Source organism: Spea bombifrons, chromosome 4 (assembly GCF_027358695.1).
Source record: "Spea bombifrons isolate aSpeBom1 chromosome 4, aSpeBom1.2.pri, whole genome shotgun sequence".
Lineage (NCBI taxonomy): Eukaryota > Metazoa > Chordata > Amphibia > Anura > Pelobatidae > Spea > Spea bombifrons.
Window position 1 is genome coordinate 72,895,335 of NC_071090.1, and position 21,082 is coordinate 72,916,416.

Sequence of the window (21,082 nt, forward strand, 5' to 3'; positions counted from 1 at the left end):
GTGGTAACCTAACACTTCTGCCAGGAGGCTCTTCCACCCATCCACCACCCAACTCAGTAAAGGAAAACTTCATTACACGGCATCTATGCTTTTTACTCTCTAGTTTCAGACTAGAATACTCTTGCGTCCTCATAGGTTTAATTGAGTTGTTGTTCCAACAAAAGGAACTGCTTCTTCATCAGACTTCTTGACTAAGTGGTTTTAGTAGTTGGGCTAGGTAAAGTACACCTCTAATTACTTAAAGGGTTAACCTTACCCTGCTCTGGTTGGGCTGCCAGTTTTCTTATCTCAAGGAGACATTGTATGACATTTCAGCAAGCTGTATTTGTTAAACTACTTATCAGAAAAGACTATGTGGTCTATAAGGAAAGATCAGACAGATGCATAGTTTTAGAGAACAGCATTACTCTTGCTGCTTTGTTGACACTAGCGATGAGGGAAGAAAGCACAGGATTCGGCTACTGTTTGACTTAGTAAATAGCTTAAAAGCCACAATCAAATTGTCAAAGAAAACCCTGATAAATGAACAAATAATACAGCTGAAATGCTTCACACCTCTCAGTAGAGAAATGTAGCTAATTGCTTTACAGAATAAATCATTATCCAAGCTCCCTGGAAGGCCAGAATCCAAACTAAGTGACAGAACAGCCTTTTAAATAAAGGCTAAAGGTACACTCCAGCCCTCACATGCACTGTAATGTACACAATAGGTGGGTGTCTAAATTAACACCATTTCCCATTACTTGTGACTTTATGAAACCTGGAGAATAAAAACAAAAAACAGGTTTATTCACTCTGAAGAACCAACACCAACAGGTTTCCCGAGGAAGAGGAGCTGTAATGACCATGTATAATGCATTACTCTATGGGTGAAAAATCCTTGATGAAAGCACGATTTTACTATACATTACACAGGGCCAACCAACCGCTTCCTGCAGCAAAGGCTCACTGGGGTTGGACCTTCATAGTGTTTAGTAAAGGCTAGACACTGAAATTATGCTCCTTTTGAGTTAACAGACCTCAGTTTGGTGGATAGGGCACATTTTCACATCTTGGGTGACACTTAACATAATAAAACCAGTGGAGGACCAAGGGAGCGTTCTGTCAACTGAGCGACTGATCTGCAGCCTTACTACCTACAGCTAGGGCAAAGTCATGTTGGTTAGTGATGCTTGTGGAGATCCTAGAGTGTGAGATACGATTGGCATTTCGGTCATGTATTTTCTTTAGCTATAGTCTCACCTTTGTATTTTTAATTAGTTAGAATCAATCCTTTTCCACTTACTTCAGTCACAGTATCAATATATCATGCCACAGACACTACAAATGTATCTTACCATTCACCTTGAAGCATTTAGAGTACAAAGAAATAATAAGATTTTCATTATCTTTATTTTATTACATACCATCCCGAACATCGAGTTCTTTTAGCAGAACAAAAGTAAATAAATCAAATCATTCCATAGGCAGCTTAGGAGTCAGAAAATTCATGAAACTGCAAGTTTTGTGGAAGAATCAGTTCTTTTTCTTTCATAAAATACCACCTCTCGTGATAAAAAATAGCTAACAGAATTCCATGAAATTGCCATTTTGGGATATTATGTATAAGCAGTGCATGAGCATCGATGTGGGTTCATTCAGCATCTTCACTGGCAAAAGTATCTGTGATAAGTTCATGTAGACGGACAAACATCCTTCGCCACTCCAGTGGGCTTACAGAGGACATGCCTGCAGCACCAGTCTTACCCTGAAAGCAGTGGAAGAAGGTTACTGCTTTCCCCAAAATCCTTTGTCTCCTGGAAGTTTCGTAAAGGGGAGCGGGAGGCACCAATACCACCATGTGCTGACATTAGCATCCTTGGCAGGGGATTATAAATATTTCCTGGCCACATAATTTAATATTCCTCCATGTTGATAGAACGTGACTTCTACTTCTTTGTCAAAGGCTGCAATCACACGGAACACCTTCCCACTGTTTGTCTGAAGAAAGAATATATTCATTAGCATGTTTTAAATTTATTCAATATCAATTACACAATGTCAAGATGCAGCATGTTGGACAACTATTTTTTTTTATATAACATAATGAAATGAAGGCTATGTTTAAAATAAAATAAAAAAAAGCATCTCATACTAAAAACAGTGTAATTACATATAAGGGCCTGGTATAATGTATTAAATGAAGAGCAAATGTGAAAAAAATGGCTTTTTAATGCATTCTGTCTAGCGTTTTATCCTTCACTACTTTAGTGACATGATTTTTTATGTATAACTCTCGCTATGCTTAATTATGCACTATTTTATAGGTTATCAATACCAAGTTATTTCCCTAAAATCTGCTAAACAAAAAAATAAAAACCTCCTTGTATATTTACAAATAAGTCTTTGAGCACTTATTTTAACAATTGTTTTTTTTCCATACTATAACATTTTAGTACTATATCATTTCCATGTTTGCTAACCTAAATGGATATTTTAATATACCCTCAGGTTGACCAATATATGATTGGGTATCTTATTTTCGCATGTTCTCTACCGTTTGCATGCATAAGTGATGAAACATCGAATTCAGGAACACAATTTTTCTAACAGCACCTTATTTGTGATGATATGATGATTCTCTAAAAAAAGATGTAGAATTACATACCTTGACCTCCAGTGTATCTTTTGGTGACAACTCCACTGGAATGGATATAGAATACTGTTCTTTCCCTGAAAGGTTCAGGGATTCTGCATTTTCTCCAGGAAAAAACTGAAGAGGAACAATGCCCATACCCACTAAGTGGTCTTTGTGGATTTTCTCATAACTTTCAGCTATTATAGCTTTGACACCCTAGAAATAGAAACATGTAAACATGCCACCTTTACAGCCATTACAAATTATAACAAGGCACTGTCTTTCCCCCAAGCTGAGGATTCCCAGACCAAACTAAGGCCTTCCTGGGTTAAGCCTAACCCCCAACCAGGTTCAGCCTTCACAGACCAAGCCTAACTCAAAGCCCAGCCTCCCCAGATCATACACTCTAAAACACAACCTGCATTTACTCAACATGAATGTACGACAACCTCAGCCGTTACTACATGTAAAACTTTGGAACAAATCATGTGCATATTTTAGACATAAAGCAGTTTACTTATTGTGCACTTACCAGTAAATAGGGTCCTTTAGCAGCCCAGTCTCTTGAGCTTCCTGAACCATATTTTTTACCTGCTATAATGATAAGTGGGATGTCTGCTTTTTGATATAGTTCTGCAGCATCAAATACATCCATCTGCAACACAGCAATAAACACAGTAGCTTAGGCATCTATATGTTTTCAAATCTCTGTGTTAATGTTTAATCATGGAGATGCAGAATATTTCAAGAATATGATGATACAGCCCTGTGCAGTCGCTTTATTTCCCCATTCTGGCATATCAAGGTAGGGACATCAGTTTAACCTTGCCCATGTACACAATCGAGATGCCAGCCTCCACAGCACACATCCTTCTGAGCAAAGTGCTGCCATATGACATCTTATCCCATCACTGATGCAACATAAATACACCAGTGACTAGGAATTGCATTCTAGCGCTTAGAGTATCACCTGCAGGACACACAAAACGGTTCCATACAGGGATGGTTAGTTCGTCCAGCAGACGTCTCTATACATAGCCGTCTTTTCTTTTTCTGCTTTGCTGGGAGACAGGAGCTCAGTGGGGTCGCATGTCCCCGCATCAGTAAGCTCAGCAGCTTCTGGTGCTTCCATTTTGTGGCTGGCTCCTGTGGTGGGCTCAGAATTTGCCAAGCCCTGGGTTAGGGAGGAATCCTCTTAATAATATGAAATATTTTATACTACACTTTTATTAACAACATATTGTGCTGGCTATTACTTACAGTTTGTCCAGAAGGGAAATGGATGGTTTTTGGCCCCATTTTGCCAATGAGTTTATTAAAAAGCTTCATGTTTGCAAAGGTCCCCCGAGTCATCACAGCGTCGTTACCTCTTCGGGCTCCATATGAATTAAACTCCCGTGGTGCTAGGCTGCAAAGCAAATAAGATGCAAATATTTCAAAAACATAGCTAAATATTGCCTGTGTTTCACAAGTAACATTTTGAATTTCATGTTGAAATTGGCCACCAAAATTGTCAAGATTTGTTTGTACTGAACATAATGTACAGAGTCGAGGAAGTTTATTGACAGAGCTCTGGTGTAGGTATATAACTGCCTTTGCCTAAAACAAAAACAAACTCACTTCTTTTGGATCAGGTACTTGGCAGCTGGGCTTGTACGAGGGATGCTTCCTGCGGGCGAAACGTGGTCTGTGGTCACTGAATCTCCTAAATAAAGCAATACGTGTGCTTTCTCGATGGGCTGCTGAGGTGAGGGGAATTTATCCTGTAAGAGACAGAAGTGAGCTAACACATAAAGCAGCACTACTACCTACACAATGTGACAGGGATAACATTTCAAAGATGACGCCATAAATGAAGACAAAAGGCATACAGAGATATCCAAGGAATTCAACAGCATTTATATTGAAAAAAGCAAAAAATAAAACTCCATCCATATTCTTTCTTCCACATGAACAAAAAACTACGGAACGATGCCGTTGAAGATAATACTTAAACCTACGTGCTCTGCAAACAATAGAGGTATCAGCTGAAGGCCTCTGAAGCATTCTGCATACTAATACACTTATTGTTGGCTGGGGATAAGACATACTGCTTAAAGAGCCACAGTTTACCATACCCGAGTCAAATCAGCTACTGTAAATACAAGCAAGGAAACAGATTTAACATATATTTTATAGAAAAATAGACAGATGACAGATAAGAACTATTACACCAATCTAGTCTAGCCATGTCTTGCAGCTGCAACAGGGTCAGGGCCTCTAGGGGACCCAAGCAACCTAGGTAAGCGGGGCATGTATGTAATATATATATATATATATATATATATATATATATATATATATATATATATATATATAATTTGTGAGCATGGATGTGTAATTATATGTGTGGATGCGTAATTGTGTGTGAGCATGGTTGTGTAACTGGGGGGGTGATGTAGTGTGTGTTGAGCAAGAATGAGCAAGCGAGTGTAATGTGTGTGTGTTTCCATATGTGTGAGTATGTTGGAAAGAGGGTGCAAAGGGTAAAGATGGCACATACAAGTTGTTTGGGGGCACTGATGGCAAAGACAGGCTGCTTGGGTGTTAGGATGGCAGTGATAAGATTCTTGGGGCTAACGTGGTGGTCACAGGTTGCTTAGGGCAAAGGTGGCAGTGTGGCAGGCACATGTTGCTTGGCGAGGTTGGAGGGCCCTGTGGTTTCTAGTTATGCCCCTGCTCTATCACTTACAAAACACATCGGGACCAAGGTCCAAATAAGGCCCTTGATCCCGATGTGTTGTATTCAGTAAAGCGTTCACCTATCCCATGCACGTTTAAATAGCTCACTGTAAACAACTCTACAACTGCTGGGTGGCTGTTCTAATTATCTACGATCCACTCAGTGAAGGCTATGTGTTTGGACAGTGAGGCACAAAAGTATGAATACAGAAAATACAACATAGACACTCTTTGTGTACACTTACTAATTTGTAGAAAAAGGGAGGGCTCCTGATATAAGTCGATCTGAGATCCCAAGGAAATAAAGGGCTTTCTGGAGCATCTAGTAAGTTCCACCTTGTACTTTGCTTCTGGAAAAAATGGAGATTGGAAAGTTAATTAACTGCAGATGTAGGGACGAATAGATCTGGTGGCTAGACAATTGCCTGTGAGAAATTAAATCACACAATATTCTAATGTCAGTATATACATCAGGATTCTACCTCTATTTTCACTTTTAGCTCTTTGAACATGGACGGTATCACAAGGTTCTCCTCCACCTGCAAAACTTCCTCACGACTTGGCCATATATCTCGCAGAAAGACCTGCTCACCTTTAGCATTTATGCCTGCGAAAAAAGTTATTTTACAAACAGAAAATCCCATATACTCCATTAGAAACCAGATGCAATATAGTGGCAGCAAGAAAGAATGCTTCATATTGATATGAAATGTGGCTCATTTCACCACAAAAAAACAGGAAGCTACACAGTAATGCTGCAGTTTAATATCACCAATACGTTCCTCTTCTACAGTATGTATTCTCACTCACCTAATGCTTCTGTCTGCAGATCAGTGTTCACAGTACCAGCCAGAGCATAAGCCACAACTAGAGGTGGCGAAGCCAAGTAATTTGCTCGGACGCAACTACATCGAAGTCCCTCAAAGTGTTTGCTTCCAGAGTAAACGCCACATGCCACCAACTCACCCTGAAATTAAAATCCAAGTTAAACATGTCACAAATTACCAGTACCTAAATACATATATAAAAACACACAAACTGTCCACTTACCTCTTTAATAGCTGTGACAATTTCCTCTGGTAAAGGGTTTGTGTTCCCCACACAACGCGAGCAGCCATATCCAATTATATCAAACCTGGACCAGGCACACACAGCAGTGCATTAGAAATATACACCCAGTTTAGCAAAACAATTATAATGGCTGAATAACTGGCAATATAAGCAACAGTATACCACAACTTCTATTATCTGTTTCTTGTTTGACACTTTGGAAACTTTGAGGACAAAATTTACTCAGTAGGTTAGACACAATCAAGGAACAGTAAATGAATAGCTTACTGGAGAGAAAGCAAGGGCAAGTACGTCTCATGCAGTTCAAATAAACTGATATGAAGTGCATGAACAATGGTTCTTGCATGATTATTTGAAAATATTACCCATAACCCTCCACTTACCCCAGCTGGCTAAGGTATGGCAGCACCCCACTGGCAGTGAGGTAGTGTGTGACAGTTCCACTCCCAGGAGACAGACTAGTTTTTATGTACGGCTTCACTGTGAGTCCAGCTTCCACAGCTTTCTTAGCTAACAAGCCTGTAACCAAAAGATCATAAAGGTTACAGAATCGTAAAGCATATATTTTTATTCACTCCCAAATATAGTTTGATGGCAGTCAGTAACTGTTCTTATAAGCTGTATGTCTCTAAAATATCATCTTTTGGTATTAAGATTTAGGTTTTTAGAAATTTTAATTTTTCACATTTATATTTAGCAAAAATGTGCCGATTGGAACATCATTGAAACTGTATTAAATGCAGTTAATCAATTGCTAACATGAGAACAAATGTGCTCAATCACTAATAACCCAACTGAAGCATTCAATCTATCCTCACAACCTGCAATGAAATGATTTTCCTCGTCTTTGAGATTTCCTGGCCAACGATTTATCTACGTGACCTTAACTACAATCAAATTATCCACGCACAAGAAGCCCCTTACTTTGTGTCTTATTCCTCCTCAACCACCTAATAGATTGTGTGCATGTTTGTCAATCTTGTGTTCTTCCTCATCGTAATATACAATGGATTCTGTTGGTGCTCTATAAATAAAATGTTATAATAATTCACGCACTTACCTGCAGTCAGCATGACTGAGGGATTACAGTTGTTAGTGCAGCTGATCACAGCAGCAATAAGAACACAGCCATGTCCCAAACAGTACTCTGAACCTCCAAATGTCACAGGTACCACCAGGTTTTGTTTTTCTACTGGAATCTGGAAGCCTCTTAATACAGCCTGGGTTAAAAAAAAAAATAAAAAAAAATAAAACACATTTCAGTTTTTGCATGACCTAATTGTAAGGAATCACCAGCAAAACACAATGGTATCCTTAGTGGTGAAAAAGAACTTAGGAAGACAGACACTGATTTGACCTCTAAAAAGCGTGTGTGACCCATGAAGTTGGATAAATAGAAAAAAATGGCAAAACAGACAAACTCTTGTAAATACACTTCACCAGTAAAAGTCAGTATGTCCCATGCAAGTGTAGCATACAATAACAAGTTACTGTATTTTAAAGGGAACTACAACATATGATACGTGAAGACATCAAACGATGAACACAGCTAAGAAAACTTGCGAGCACGGGTGGTCTTGCTGGTGCTGCGGGCGGTCAGGCACTGTACCTGTGGGTCCCGGTAATCCCGTGCAGTCCCGCAAGGCTGTCCTTCTCGCTGCTCCCTTACAGTGTCTCCTCTCTTGCTCCGCCCAGGAACAAAACGGAGTCACGTGATGTGACGTCACTTCCCGTGACTCCGCCTTGTTTGTGGGCGAAGCAAGAGAAGAGATACGGTGAAGGAGCAGCGAGAAGGCAGCCTTGCGGGACTGCGCGGGAACTCTGCAGTTCAGGTAAGGAGGTGGGCGTGATTGGAACACCCACATTGCGGGAGCGGGCAAAAAATCAGCGGGAGCTGGATTAAAAAAAAGCCGTCCCGCGCAGGGCTCTACATAGGCTCAGCCCAGGTGTGCCAGCGTAGAATAAAATCTGTATCTAGAATTACTAACCTTTTCATTCAGACAATTTCCAAAATCTTTCTTCATGTCTGCCACAGATACTCTGTCCTGAGGTTTCTTAGGTCCGCTCACATATGGGACAATGGAGTGCAGGTTAATCTCTAAAACCTTAACAGGGAAAATTATTTACCGATGTAGCAGTTTATAATTAAACCCTTCTGGTCTAACATGGTTACGTTACAAATTATAAACAAGGTTCTTTAAAAGCACAGCTCTTAATGAAACATACAGACCCCAGAACAGGAATTTGGCTTTAAATAAGCAAAATGCAACTGAATGAAATAACTATGAATTAAATAAAGATATTAAATTCTCTTTTTGTCTGTACATATTTAGGTGTTTTTCTCAAATATGTTCATTTTTTTTCCGCACACTTTTTTAAGCACCAGTAGTCAAGATAATTTAATTTTATAGGTAATTCAAAAGTTCAGATCTTTAAGACCTGAGCATTGGAGTACTTTTGTTGGCTAATGTGGCAGTGTTTTTCGCTAATGTGACTAAAAAGACTATGGGAAGGATACAAAAGTACATTCTGAAAATACAATTGCCGTTCTCTTAGGCAATACCTTAGAATATTCTGGATATTTGGAAGTATCCTCATGCCTTAGCAACTTCACAGCTTTCAGATAACCTTCAAATATTTTGAGATTCTGTGGATCAAAACCTACAAAGGAAATAAACAAAGCAATCGAAATGACAAATCCCTGGATGTATATACATATATTATATACACACATATATACATATATATACACACACATCTATACAATATTTACCAGTCTGCTTCAGGTGACAAAGGGTTACAGTATCCACAGGGAAGAAGGCAACAGTGGCCCCATATTCTGGACACATGTTGGCTATGGTTGTGCGGTCAGCTACTGAGAGTTGGGAGATCCCTTCCCCAAAGAACTCCACAAATTTGCCAGCTACACCAGACTGTCTTAAGTGCTGTATGAAAGAAGAAGACAGGATTGGTGACCATTAACCACTTATATTATTACAGAAATTAAAAGGTACCATAATACAACGTAAAAATAATGTTTGCAGCCACAACAACATGCACACAGATACGCATACAAAACAAGGCAGAAATCCTGTTTACAAATACAGGCAAAAACTAATGAATATGTAATATAAATAAATGAAATATTAAAGACGCTGCTCCCTTAGTTTTCTGGAGGTTGTTGGTCACCTCCTAGCAGGTAGAAAAGCTAGGCGTAATGTGCATGTGCAGAAGAGCAGGCACAGCAGCTCAACACAGTCCCAGCTCGCTAAACTACTGTCTTTTGTGGTGTTGTGACAGCCTCCACTACATGCGAGTATGGACAGAGCTTCAGTGGAGGCACTTTCCTGCCACGGATAAGCAGTGAATAAAGCAAGAGGTGCAATTCAGCTCTGGAGTTGCAGCTTCTCTTAAAAGGTAAGCAAGTTTTTGTTGTTTGTTTAACAGATTTCTTTTTGGTGGTGCTGTATAGGACACTGCATTGTCCCTTTAATAAAAATAACAATATAAATCACTATTTTCATGTGGACAATAGATTTGCGTGTCAGTTCACCTTTGTGATGCTTAAAACAACATCTATGGAAGTAGCAAAGGGGCTAGCAGTGCCTGTTAGTTTACATCCAATGACATCCGGCAAGGTCAATGTAACTGGCATTCCCAGCATGGCGGCTTCAGACTCTATTCCTCCCACACCTGTACGAGAAAGATAGTTTAAATACACATGAGAAGGGGTCTGGTTGCTATAAGAGAAAAACTCACTAATTGGTCATTTAAAATGCATTTACCATCGTGCTTACAATAATTGTGCATGACAACAATGATCAAAGGTCAACAAAGATTGCAAAGGTCCAAGGAACCCTAGGCTATTCCTTCACAACAGAAGAGACAATTGAGGAGGATTTGCAATATCATAGGAATACACAAAGAGAACAGGTTGAAACAAGTCACGCAAAAACAGAAAAGTTGGAGAAATTAAAAAAAATGAAATGTAGTTCTTACAGCAGATTAGCCAAAAAGAAAATTTACTAAACAAAACCAAGTAACATCGCCTTCAATTAACACCAAAGAGTCTTAGCAAGTACTCACCCAACCCCAGGATTCCAAGACCATTTACCATGGTTGTGTGGGAGTCTGTACCCAGTACACTGTCTGGATAGAGAAGACCCTTCTCCTCCATTACCACACGGGATAGGTACTCAAGGTTCACCTGGTGCACTGTTCCAGTTTCTGGAGGGATCACAGTCACATTTTGGAAAGCCTTGGAGCACCACTGAGCACAAAGAGAAGGATAGTTGCATTTAGCCCACAGAGAAAAATAAACTGGAACTCAGGCTTTTGCACTGCATTAAGTGGACAATACACTATCAGTTATTATATATGGTGGCACACTATACACTTATAATAAGCAGAAGTCTACCTTAAATAAAACACAAAACATATTTTAAATCATACAGAGAAAAAGCAGCTAATGTAATATGACCTCAAATGTGTGATACATAATGAAATCTCACAGCTCTATGGTAAAAGGGCACCTCCATGTTAAAGCATTCCTAAATCTCCTGAGGTCATCAAATATTTAATCCCAGCTTTATCTCATGTCAACCCCCTTTTGATGAAGGAAAATAAGCATCTGTGTATGTACACTCAGGCCTTCTGCATGGTACCTTGAAAAACTGAAGCCTTTCTTTATTCCGGTTGAACTCCATCTCAAGACTTTTTAATGCAGCTTCTGGCCTGATAAGAAGAATAATTCTGTATTTACAATATAGACCATATGAAAAGTCATTTCATTGTTAAAGAACGTACAATCTAAGCCATATTCATATTGTGTATCTTACTCTGGAATTGGTTGCAAGTGGAAAGGACACAGCATAGGTGTGTTCTCAATTTGCTCCTTAGAGTTCTTGCTTGAAGATCCTGAATCACACGCTCCTTTGCATCCATTCGGACTTCTGCAGTGAGGTTTACGTCCAGGCATTTTTGCAGGTGAAAGTTTGGTGGCTGGTTTGCTTGTTTCAATTGGTGAAGCAGTAGGGACACTTTGTGCTGTACTGCTGGGGTAAATAAAGAAAATTCATACTACCCACATGAAAATATGTTTTCATAGGCTTATATAGATTTAGCATCTTGGATGCTGTATTATGGCTTAAAGCTGCCCAGGATATCTGACTGAAGGGTATTTTCAAACATAAGTGTACTTGTTGGAGAAACTTCACATAAAAGGAAACCCTCCTGTGCTAGTTTCCCATTTAACGGCCACACATCTGTACCACAGTTCTAACAGATGTACTAGAATTCCACAACTACACAGCTTAAAATGATTTATACTGAATATCATTGTGTGGACAATTCTAAAGATTGATATACCATTTAGTGACATCCAGCAGCAGTGAGTGGTCTACGATGAGGTTTGTAGGACAGACTGGATTGACTTGCTTGTAATCTCGCCCCAATTTCTTCACTGCATCTCTCATTGCAGCAAAATCCACCATTGCAGGAATCCCTCTAGATAATGAAAACAAGTTTGTAGTTCAGCTCAAATAATGGTTCTTGCAATGCATTTTTACATTCACTGCAGTCATGGCTAGCTGCTCGGCCAAGATCATCACAACCAGATATACGGTGGCAAGAAAAAGTAAACGTACCCTTTGGAATTACCTGGTTGTCTACATCCAAGTCAAAAATATAGGCAAACACAATGTGCTTAAGCTACTACACAAACAATAATAATATTTCATGTCTTTATTGAACACACTCATTAAACATTAACAGTGCTAGTGGAAAAAGTAAGTGAACCCTTGGATTTAATAACCGGTAGCACCTCCTTTAGCAGAAGCAACCACAAACAAGTGCGTTCGGGAGGAATTTTAGACAGTTCTTTACAGAACAGCTTTCGCTCATCCATATTCTTAGGAAGTTTGGTACGAACAGCTCTTTAGAGCACATAAAATGGGTTGGGCTCTGACTGGGTCACGCAAAAAGGTGGATTTTTTTTAAGCCCTTCTGTAGTAAATGTATTTTAATGTTTAGGATCAATGTCCTGCTGCATTACCAAACTTCTACAGAACTTCAGTTGGTGGACAGTCACCCTGACATTATCCTGTATGATACCCTGGAAACTCATTGTCCCCTCAATGATGGAACACTGTCTAGGTTCTGAGGTAGCAAAGTAGCCCCAAATCACGATGCTGCCTCCACCGTACTTCATTGTTAGGATGATGTTTTCATGTTGGTATGCAATGCCCTTATTATGCCATATGCAGTGCTGCGTCTTCTTCCTAAACAAGTTAACCTTAGTTTCATCAGCCTACAAAACATTTTCCCAGTAACGTTGTGGAGTGCGCTTTGGCTGTATTTAGAGAGCACCAGCTTCTTTCTGTGGTGTCAAGCCATGGACACTATGCCTGTTCAATGTTTTGCATATGTTAGACTCATGAACAGAGCATTAATCAGTTCAAATGATTTCTTCAAGCCTTTAGCTGTTACACTAGGTTTTTTTTGTTCGTTTGTTTTTCTAAACTCCTTGAGCATTCTGGATTGTACCCTTGGAGTCATCTTGGCTGGTCATCCACTTCCAGGGAGCGTAGCCGTCGTACTAAATTGTTTCCATTTATAAACAAATTGTCTGAGGACTAAAGAATATGTAAACTCTTTAAAATGACTTTGTAACCCTTTCCACTTTATGCAAATCAACAATTCTTTATCGTAAGTCTTCTGAGATTTCTTTTTTTGCGAGGCATGGTTCACATAAGCAAACACTTCTTGTGAATAGCAAACTTAAAATGTTAGTGTTTTTTTTTTTTTTTAAAAAACATTCTTATAAAAGTCAAAGTAGCCCTAAAACACACCTCGAATTAACTTTTGTTGAAGTTATTAGCCTAGATGTTCACATACTTTTTCCAACCCATACTGTGAATGTTTGAATGATGTATTCAATATCAGTTAAAACATGTTTGTCCATAATTTTAACTAAGAACAAGATCAGACCATAGTTTAAGACAAATCTACACATTTAATTCCAAAGGGTTCACTTAATTTTTCTTGTCACTGTACATGGGTAACTTTGGAGTGCTTTAGAGGCAATCAATGCACTGTTATTCTATTACAGCACACAGTTCAGTTGCCAATAAAAGGTTGGATTTTGTGACTTAAATTAGAACTTTAATATCATTTAAAAATATGCCAATCGTTAATATCTGATGTATGATAGCAAGAAAATTACATAATGGGTCTTTACAGTCACATGCATCTTCTGACACAGGCACAATTTTTATTTATTCATTTAACAGAAGGTGATGCTCACGTAAAATCCTGCAAGAGGACACGGCCTGGCAAGAAGGGGACTTCTCTACTTTCACATTTTGTTTTCCAATTCAGAATGTTCATGGCATCCTGTGGCTTTATCAGGACTCCATCGCAGTTGCGCACTACAGCTTCCAGCACCACACGCATACAGTAAGGCAAGGAGTCTGCCATAACAAGATACATATTAGGCTTTAAGCGATCAGATATGTCACAGGTGTAAAGAATGAAACAGGTGGTCAAAGGTGCACAAGAAAAATATGTGCAGATGTTCATTGTTTTACGTTGTATCATACATTCCTATATAATTCTGAGTGAAGAGGTGCAGAATCATAATATTTAGATAATTTAAGTAGAATCCAGTGTTGTGTTTATTTCTAACTTTGGTAGACTGTAGAGTTCCTATGGAGTATCAATAAAGCAATCCATATAACTCATTAAAAAAAAAAAGAAAAAAAAAAAAAAAAGCACATACCTCCTCTGGGCTGAGGAGTCTCAACACCGATAGGCTGCGTGACGCAGCCAATCGTTGGTAGTGCACTGCTCTCATTAAAATTAATAGAAGTGTTTTCCACCCATGCAGATGGTGCATCTCATTAGACCTTGCCCCCAAGACTTCTGCAGAGTCAGCACTGGAGCTGACTGGCGGTAAGTGTATCATGTGCCAGATGTGTTATACATATTGGTGGTAAATTGATGGTATACAAAAAGGTGTTTACCTAATGGTTTCCATTCTCACTGCGACGTGATATTTTCCCCCATTATTTTGTCATGTAATGAATAAATGTATTTGTTGTTATTGCTCTTCGTGGTCCAAGTTTTGTGTAAAACTGTATCATTGCTTTACATACCTTCATACATCATTCACATGCCTTTTGTACAGAACCAAGAGTAAAATACGTAGCATTATGTCACAGTGTATTAACGAACTTAGATGAGGAAGTTGGTTATGCCAAAGTTAAATTGTAAAACAAGGTCCAAGTTTCTTAAACAAACACTTCCTAAGAAAGTTTATATGTCATTTTCCATTTCCCGATTGCTGCATGGGCATGCGCTAACAATAAAACAGTTTGTCATTCTGCAATAAACCATGTGCCCAGGAACAGTTGATATAGATCTGCCTGGTAGTGCAACACGTGCATAGAGCGAGTCCACAGCAGAACACAACCAGGGGAGAAAAGCAAATATGATCCCAGATAAGCAGTACAACATGGATCTTAAACAGTAAAAACCCTCAGCACTTGAATACTACAGACAGATTACCAGATTTCATTTTCTACATTATACTAAAATAAAAAGTGTTTTTAATTCTTTCAAACTGGGAATGTCCTAGTTTGGAATCTCAAGGATCCAAATGTCCTGTAGATGGGCATGCTTACAAAGTGTATCCAGTGCTATGTAAACCCCTTCAGATAGATGTAGCTACACTGGATCTAGATGCTTAAGCTGCATTTAGTTGATTTACTAGTTCTTTACAGATCACTCACCATACTCAGCAGCCTGGAGCTTAGACACATTGAAAAACATCTTGTCAGAACTGCCAGGGAGAGGCTCCAATAGATACTGAAAAGGATTTTCTGAGGATGGGAAAAAGCACATATTTTCAAATAAAACTCAAAATCACATGTGCAAGTTAATAGACAAAAGTATTATATATTAAAAAGAGGGATATACACACAGTGCCAGCTGTAGATTCAGCAGCATGACACACCTCTCAATCTAAAGAAGTACCAATATACAGCACAGTGGTAAGGTGCACTACCAGATTGGGGATCATCCTATGCGGTTCAGTAATATGTATGCAAGAAAAATGAAAAACAGAAAATCTCCTGGCACAATAAAAGTATATGTATATCCGTGTATAAGGAAATTCAGATGCTCAGTTTTTAGAGCAGCTCGTTTTTGTTGCTCCATTGTGCCATGAGATTCTCTGTATTTCATTTTTTTTTTTTACATATACATGACTGAACTGCATTGGATACTCCCCTGCCATGTACATGAGTTTTAAGTATAATGCACCTTTGGTGTGATTATAAGGTGCAATCTGGTAGTACACCATAGCACTCTGTTTGTAGTATTACATATTAGCAGGGTCTTACTAATATTTAATTTTAAGTAAACTGCAATGCTTGTCAATTTGATGGTAATCAGGGGGGGACCTCTCGCCGATGTCAGGGGGGGACCTCTCGCCGATGTCAGGGGGGGACCTCTCGCCGATGTCAGGGGGGGACCTCTCGCCGATGTCAGGGGGGGACCTCTCGCCGACGTCAGTGGGCAGTCCTGGCCGCGTCCCGCAAGGGAAGGCTCCGGGTAGCCGCAGCCCAGAAATTCCCAGTTATGGATATCTAGCATTTGCATTTAGTAAGTTATTGTATGCTCCAAGGCTCTAGAATGATGTAAGCAGTGCCATCTCACACTGAACAGCTACAGCTACTCTGTAACTACACACGCAGATATCATGCACTTATTAAGTACCTGCCATGCTGGTGTGTCTTATCCTTGGCTTGTCTGTAGGATCTTCAGTCTCACACGCCTGAGCAAAAAGAAAATGCGAAACAAGGGGAGTTTGAGTTTTTGGGTCTTTTCAGCCATCACTACTGCAAGATAGGATAAAGAATAAAACAGCAACAGAACATAAATGTTAACTATAAAGGTGTACTTTATTAGCGGCATACAAAAACTCTAGTGACAGGTGTAGATTGTGCTCCAACGGCAGATCTTTATTGTGGCTTCAAGCAGCCAATGAGTGGCCTCTGATTTCCCAGATTTTCCCTAAGGTATATACTTATTACTTCTATATGCATTTATCATTCAGAGGACTCCCTAGCACACTGGATTTTCCCTTAATGTGTATATTATATTTTTTTCTTTTACCTGAATACCGGTTATATATATTTTTTGTAAGAAATAGCCAGACCAACTTTTTAAAACGTGAACTGCCTCATACCCTAAAGCATTGTCTGGGGACAAAAAGGTGTATTTTTTTTTTTAAACCATTTTAGAATACATTCTGGATTGTTAAAAAAAAAAAAAGAGAAATGAAAAATGTGTAATCCCTTAATCTGATTATATACTGGGAGGATATTGTAAAATCCCTCACGCTGCTGCAAGATCTCTGTAAAAAAACACATTCCACAAACTGTTTTGCTTGCAGCCTTGAGAATCTGGCATGTTTCCCAAACTGATTTTGAAGCATCCATAATGCTTTCACGACTGATATTTTATTACATATACATAGAGCTGCACTGTATGTCAGGCTTGCATTTGGAACAAACAGGATGTAGGAGAAAACAAGTATATAAATATATTTCTTCATAACAATCTATACATTTGCCTGGTGTTTGCCAAGCACTATGTATACATACTGTCATTAACTTCCATGGGAACGATTTGGACCCTGTTGGCATGATTGTACATTTTATTATCTGTGGAAAACTACAGAGACTAAAATATTCTACATTAAAATACAACAAAAGGGGATGAGGCACGGCAAACAAACCCTGTGTCAATAAAATAAAGTGCTAAGTATTGGGGATGCATGTGTTGCAAATACTCATTCATTCAGTCACACTCATCCCCCGCAGCAGCATTCATAACAATTACACCTAATACACTCAAACCAACACTGCCAAAGGGTGACAATGTTAAACATTAAGGCGTTCCCAAGGAGGGTAATGTAATAAATGCACTGTTTATGGAGCAAGAGATGCCATTAAGAACAGCAGCAACAAAACAAACCAAGCTTCCTCATACTGCTGTGCTAGGACATTCAGACAATGTCAAAACATAGCAACACACAAACACTCAGAACAGGAACACTCAAGGTAAGTGAAGTATGTTACATATGTTCATTGTTTGTTGTGTACGACTGACTATTATAGAGAATTTAACTTAAGTAACCTATAATTGTCCCGGTATCATCAATCAGTAGTCTACATGTTTTAATGAGAGCAACATTAAAGTAAACCCGGTGCTAAATGGAAACTAGTCTTATAGTAATGGATTGTACTGGATACTAAACAATGTTTAACCAGATAGCTGATGTACATTGAGTATTTGAGAGGACCCAAATACATTAATTGCTTATTTCTGCAGAATATAACAAGCATTCCTTATATGATTTTTTTTAAAAAATGACACGACATTTAAAATATCAGTTAAGATGTTTAGTTTTCGTACATTTAAATATTTCAGCAAAAAAACATCTTTGGACTCTGTTGGCATGACAGGGTCATTCTAGATGTACAGAACTAGAAAGCACAGGATTTGAAAACATGGCTGATTAAAAACACACACAAGACGTTTTTGACTGATCGGTTGCCAGTTTAAACGATAGCCTATTTGGCAAATTCAGACTATTCAAAACATGCATAAAAGGGCACATGAAAAGTCTATTTTGGTCTTACTTATACCATGCGCAATTAATGCAAAAAGGTAAAATTAGGTATAAGTAGCATAACTTTGAAGTTTGTCGGGATACCGACTAAACACACTATGAGCTTAATAATAAAGAAATAATGTTTTTATATCCGATTAAAAAATATTAATATGTATACCTGTAGTTCTAACAACCCAGAGAAAAACCTTTCCTTCAGCTCAGTTGGCTTGACATCCAACTAAACTACACGCAAATATACCTCAACAGGCTGAAACTTATCAGCATCTCCTGGGATGTAGTAGCAATAACCATTCAACTTACTGACAACGCTGCAAACAAAAATGAATCAAGGCCACATTCTATTTACATAGAGGAATTATTTGCATAAATTAAGTTGGATCTTTGACAAACAATGTTCTCCACCAATTGTATGGTGGAGCCAATGAACCTGAACACTTTGGGCCGGACACTGGCCTCCTAGTCTATTAGTGTTAAAATGGTCCAACATTACAGGTCAGCAAACAGAGTAATGAAGCACTGAGGATCAAAGGCGGCAAAGACCATGCAATGGAGCAAGGAACAAGTGGCCATCTAGAGAAGTCAATGTTAAATAGAGTGGGGGTACACGGGGGTCGTAAAGAAACACATTTGGCGGAGAAGGGGGTCCCATGTGACATATGGTATATTGCCCATGGGATAAAAAATAATAAAAGGGACAAGAGAGATCATCACACGGAGCCAAGCAAAGACTGGGAAGCGGATGGAGAAAAGCAATACATAACGGGGCAGTGATACGTGACAGCAGGCCAAGAAAGGAAAAAAAATCGGTAAAACACCAAAGCAGTAAAGAAATAGCGGGCCACAGCATAACATAAAGAGTAACTGCCATTACGAAGCCATTTCTCACCAGACGAGCAGGCGATGCCCCCGTCTCCTCGTCACCTGCGGTAGCCATGTTGACACCACAGCCGCAGCCTGTCACCGATGACGTGAGGAACAACCCCTTTTTCCAATAACTTTATTGAAAACGGCAACTGAACAACTCCCTACAAACAACTTTATTGTTAAAAAAAAAACAAAAAAAAACTTGTGTACAGCAAGATCTTGGCTTTGTAAACGTACAGAAGTGTCGAGGTTCAATGCTTTCTTATTTGCACGCAAGCATTTGGTAAATATATATTATAGCTGTCCAAAATATGGTACTATTGCTACAGTTTTAACTTATGTATGTGAATATGTATATAATGTGTTAATTGGCTGAATGCCAAAATACACAAACATACTTGTAATCACAATAATATTAAAATATTCAATTTTGATATAGCAAATTAGGGTTTTCATATTATATATAATAACATGAAATCAATGGAAAAATATGGGGCTTTAGACTTTAGTATCCCTTAAAAGACATTTTCTTTGTCAATCACTGTAAATATTTGGGATCCTTTAGCATAATAATGATCTTGTACATACCTTGCTAGATATCTCCTCCGCTGATGATCACACAAATGTGATCAAGAATGAAGGGCTAAATATCCTTTCTCCCTGATCACTGTGATCAGCAGGCAAGGGCATCAGAGTGAGATGATGGAGAATCCTTCCTCTCCGAAAATGAATACATTTTTCATAAATAAATAAAACTAATACCTATTGAAAGGGACTCCAATGAAGCCACTATGACATAATCAGGGTTACCGTCTACATACAGGAGAGATCCAACAAAGACCCCAATGGGATCTCAAGTCTGGCGAAGAGCAGTTCAAAATAAACTTAATATTAAAAAAAGAAACAAAACCCCCTCCAGTAGAAAGAAATACAAATTTAAAAATTAAACCTTCCCTTCCCACCAACTCATTACATATTACTGTGTAATGAGGCGTGTAGTATCTAAAGAAACTTTTTCACACTCCAAAACGTTTCATTCAGTTTCCACCCACTTTTAATGTTAGTCCAAATAAATATTGTGGAATATGCATACCTTGGAACTTAGCTACCAGGAGCTCCAACTGGAAGGATGGTGCTAACTGGCTGTGTAGGCAGCGCTAGCCCTGCATAAGCTAAGCCTGGCTAGTCATGGTGGCAGACTGGACCCTGGCATTCTTGAGTAGGAGGGATAGTGAGCTGGGACTGGTTGTGGCTGAATACCGCTTCTCAACTGAAGAAAAGGTAAAACGTCCTGGAGACTTTGGAAAGCAGGGCTTCACTTGGAGGCTCCAAGTCAAAAATGTGGAGTTCCCGGGTATGGTAACATGTAGGAATATGGTTTCAGATTAGAGTTAGTACACTCACATTTACCTAATGGAAGCTAAAATTACATTTTTATCTATAGCTGTGTAGTCTGTTAACATTTTTGTATGGTCTAATATGCAAGTCCTTCTTTCCCGAACCCCAATTAAATACTGTGCAGGAGATGTGTTAGGCCAAACACATCCTCGTGCATGCAATATACTCGCCTTCAGTCAGCTCCAGCACTGGCTCTGGTGGACTCTGCATGCTGGGGTCTGTTCAGACTCACATACAGGGACGTATACTTGCCTAGGGTGGCATGTCCAGGTAGGCGCCAGTCCCCCTGTTACAAATCAGGGAAGTTGATCGCACTCTTGAAAGATCAAGCCCCCCCAGTGTCCCACTGCACAATAGCCTGGTTAAATATAGAGATCTTTACTCTCCCAAGCCTGCCTAAATAGGCACCGCCACCATAGACTTCATTAAAATGCTCTGTGTGCCTTTAAGACACGGCGCACCAGGATATATTTTATACATATATACACATATACATATATTTTGGAGCCCCCCTCTTCTTAAAGGCATGCAGCGCTTTTTACTGCATGCGGGATGCCGGCCAGAACAGTCAGACCATGTAGGAGAAGGGCAACTGCTGCAACTGGGTAGCCACTTTTAATTAGTACTTTAATATGCATTATTCTATAGTGGGGGTGTCCGGGACTTGAATTTGTATTCTTTAGCTAAAAGTGTTTGTAGCAGTTATGGCT

The 21,082-nt window shown here is 39.1% G+C and overlaps 1 protein-coding gene across 3 annotated transcripts; it reads right to left on the minus strand.

Moving 5' to 3' along the window:
• Positions 1-1,373: 1,373 nt before the first annotated feature.
• IREB2 (iron responsive element binding protein 2) lies at positions 1,374-19,078 on the minus strand. Of its 3 annotated transcripts, none has more exons than XM_053462598.1 (23): positions 18,997-19,078; positions 16,187-16,244; positions 15,199-15,288; positions 13,713-13,878; positions 11,777-11,914; positions 11,248-11,460; positions 11,074-11,143; positions 10,496-10,679; positions 9,963-10,102; positions 9,183-9,354; positions 8,973-9,070; positions 8,398-8,514; positions 7,470-7,629; positions 6,793-6,928; positions 6,389-6,473; positions 6,149-6,305; positions 5,821-5,945; positions 5,584-5,688; positions 4,238-4,380; positions 3,878-4,025; positions 3,150-3,272; positions 2,648-2,833; positions 1,374-1,980 (listed from the first exon to the last, which is right to left on the minus strand). In XM_053462598.1, the coding sequence occupies exons 1-23, from the start codon at positions 19,042-19,044 to the stop codon at positions 1,870-1,872; spliced, it is 2,973 nt and encodes a 990-aa protein (XP_053318573.1). In that variant the 5' UTR covers positions 19,045-19,078; the 3' UTR covers positions 1,374-1,869. The 3 variants fall into 3 exon arrangements, with proteins under 3 accessions (XP_053318573.1, XP_053318574.1, XP_053318572.1); XM_053462599.1 differs by having other exon boundaries at positions 5,584-5,685; positions 11,248-11,463; XM_053462597.1 differs by having other exon boundaries at positions 11,248-11,463.
• Between the last annotated feature and the right edge of the window lie 2,004 nt (positions 19,079-21,082).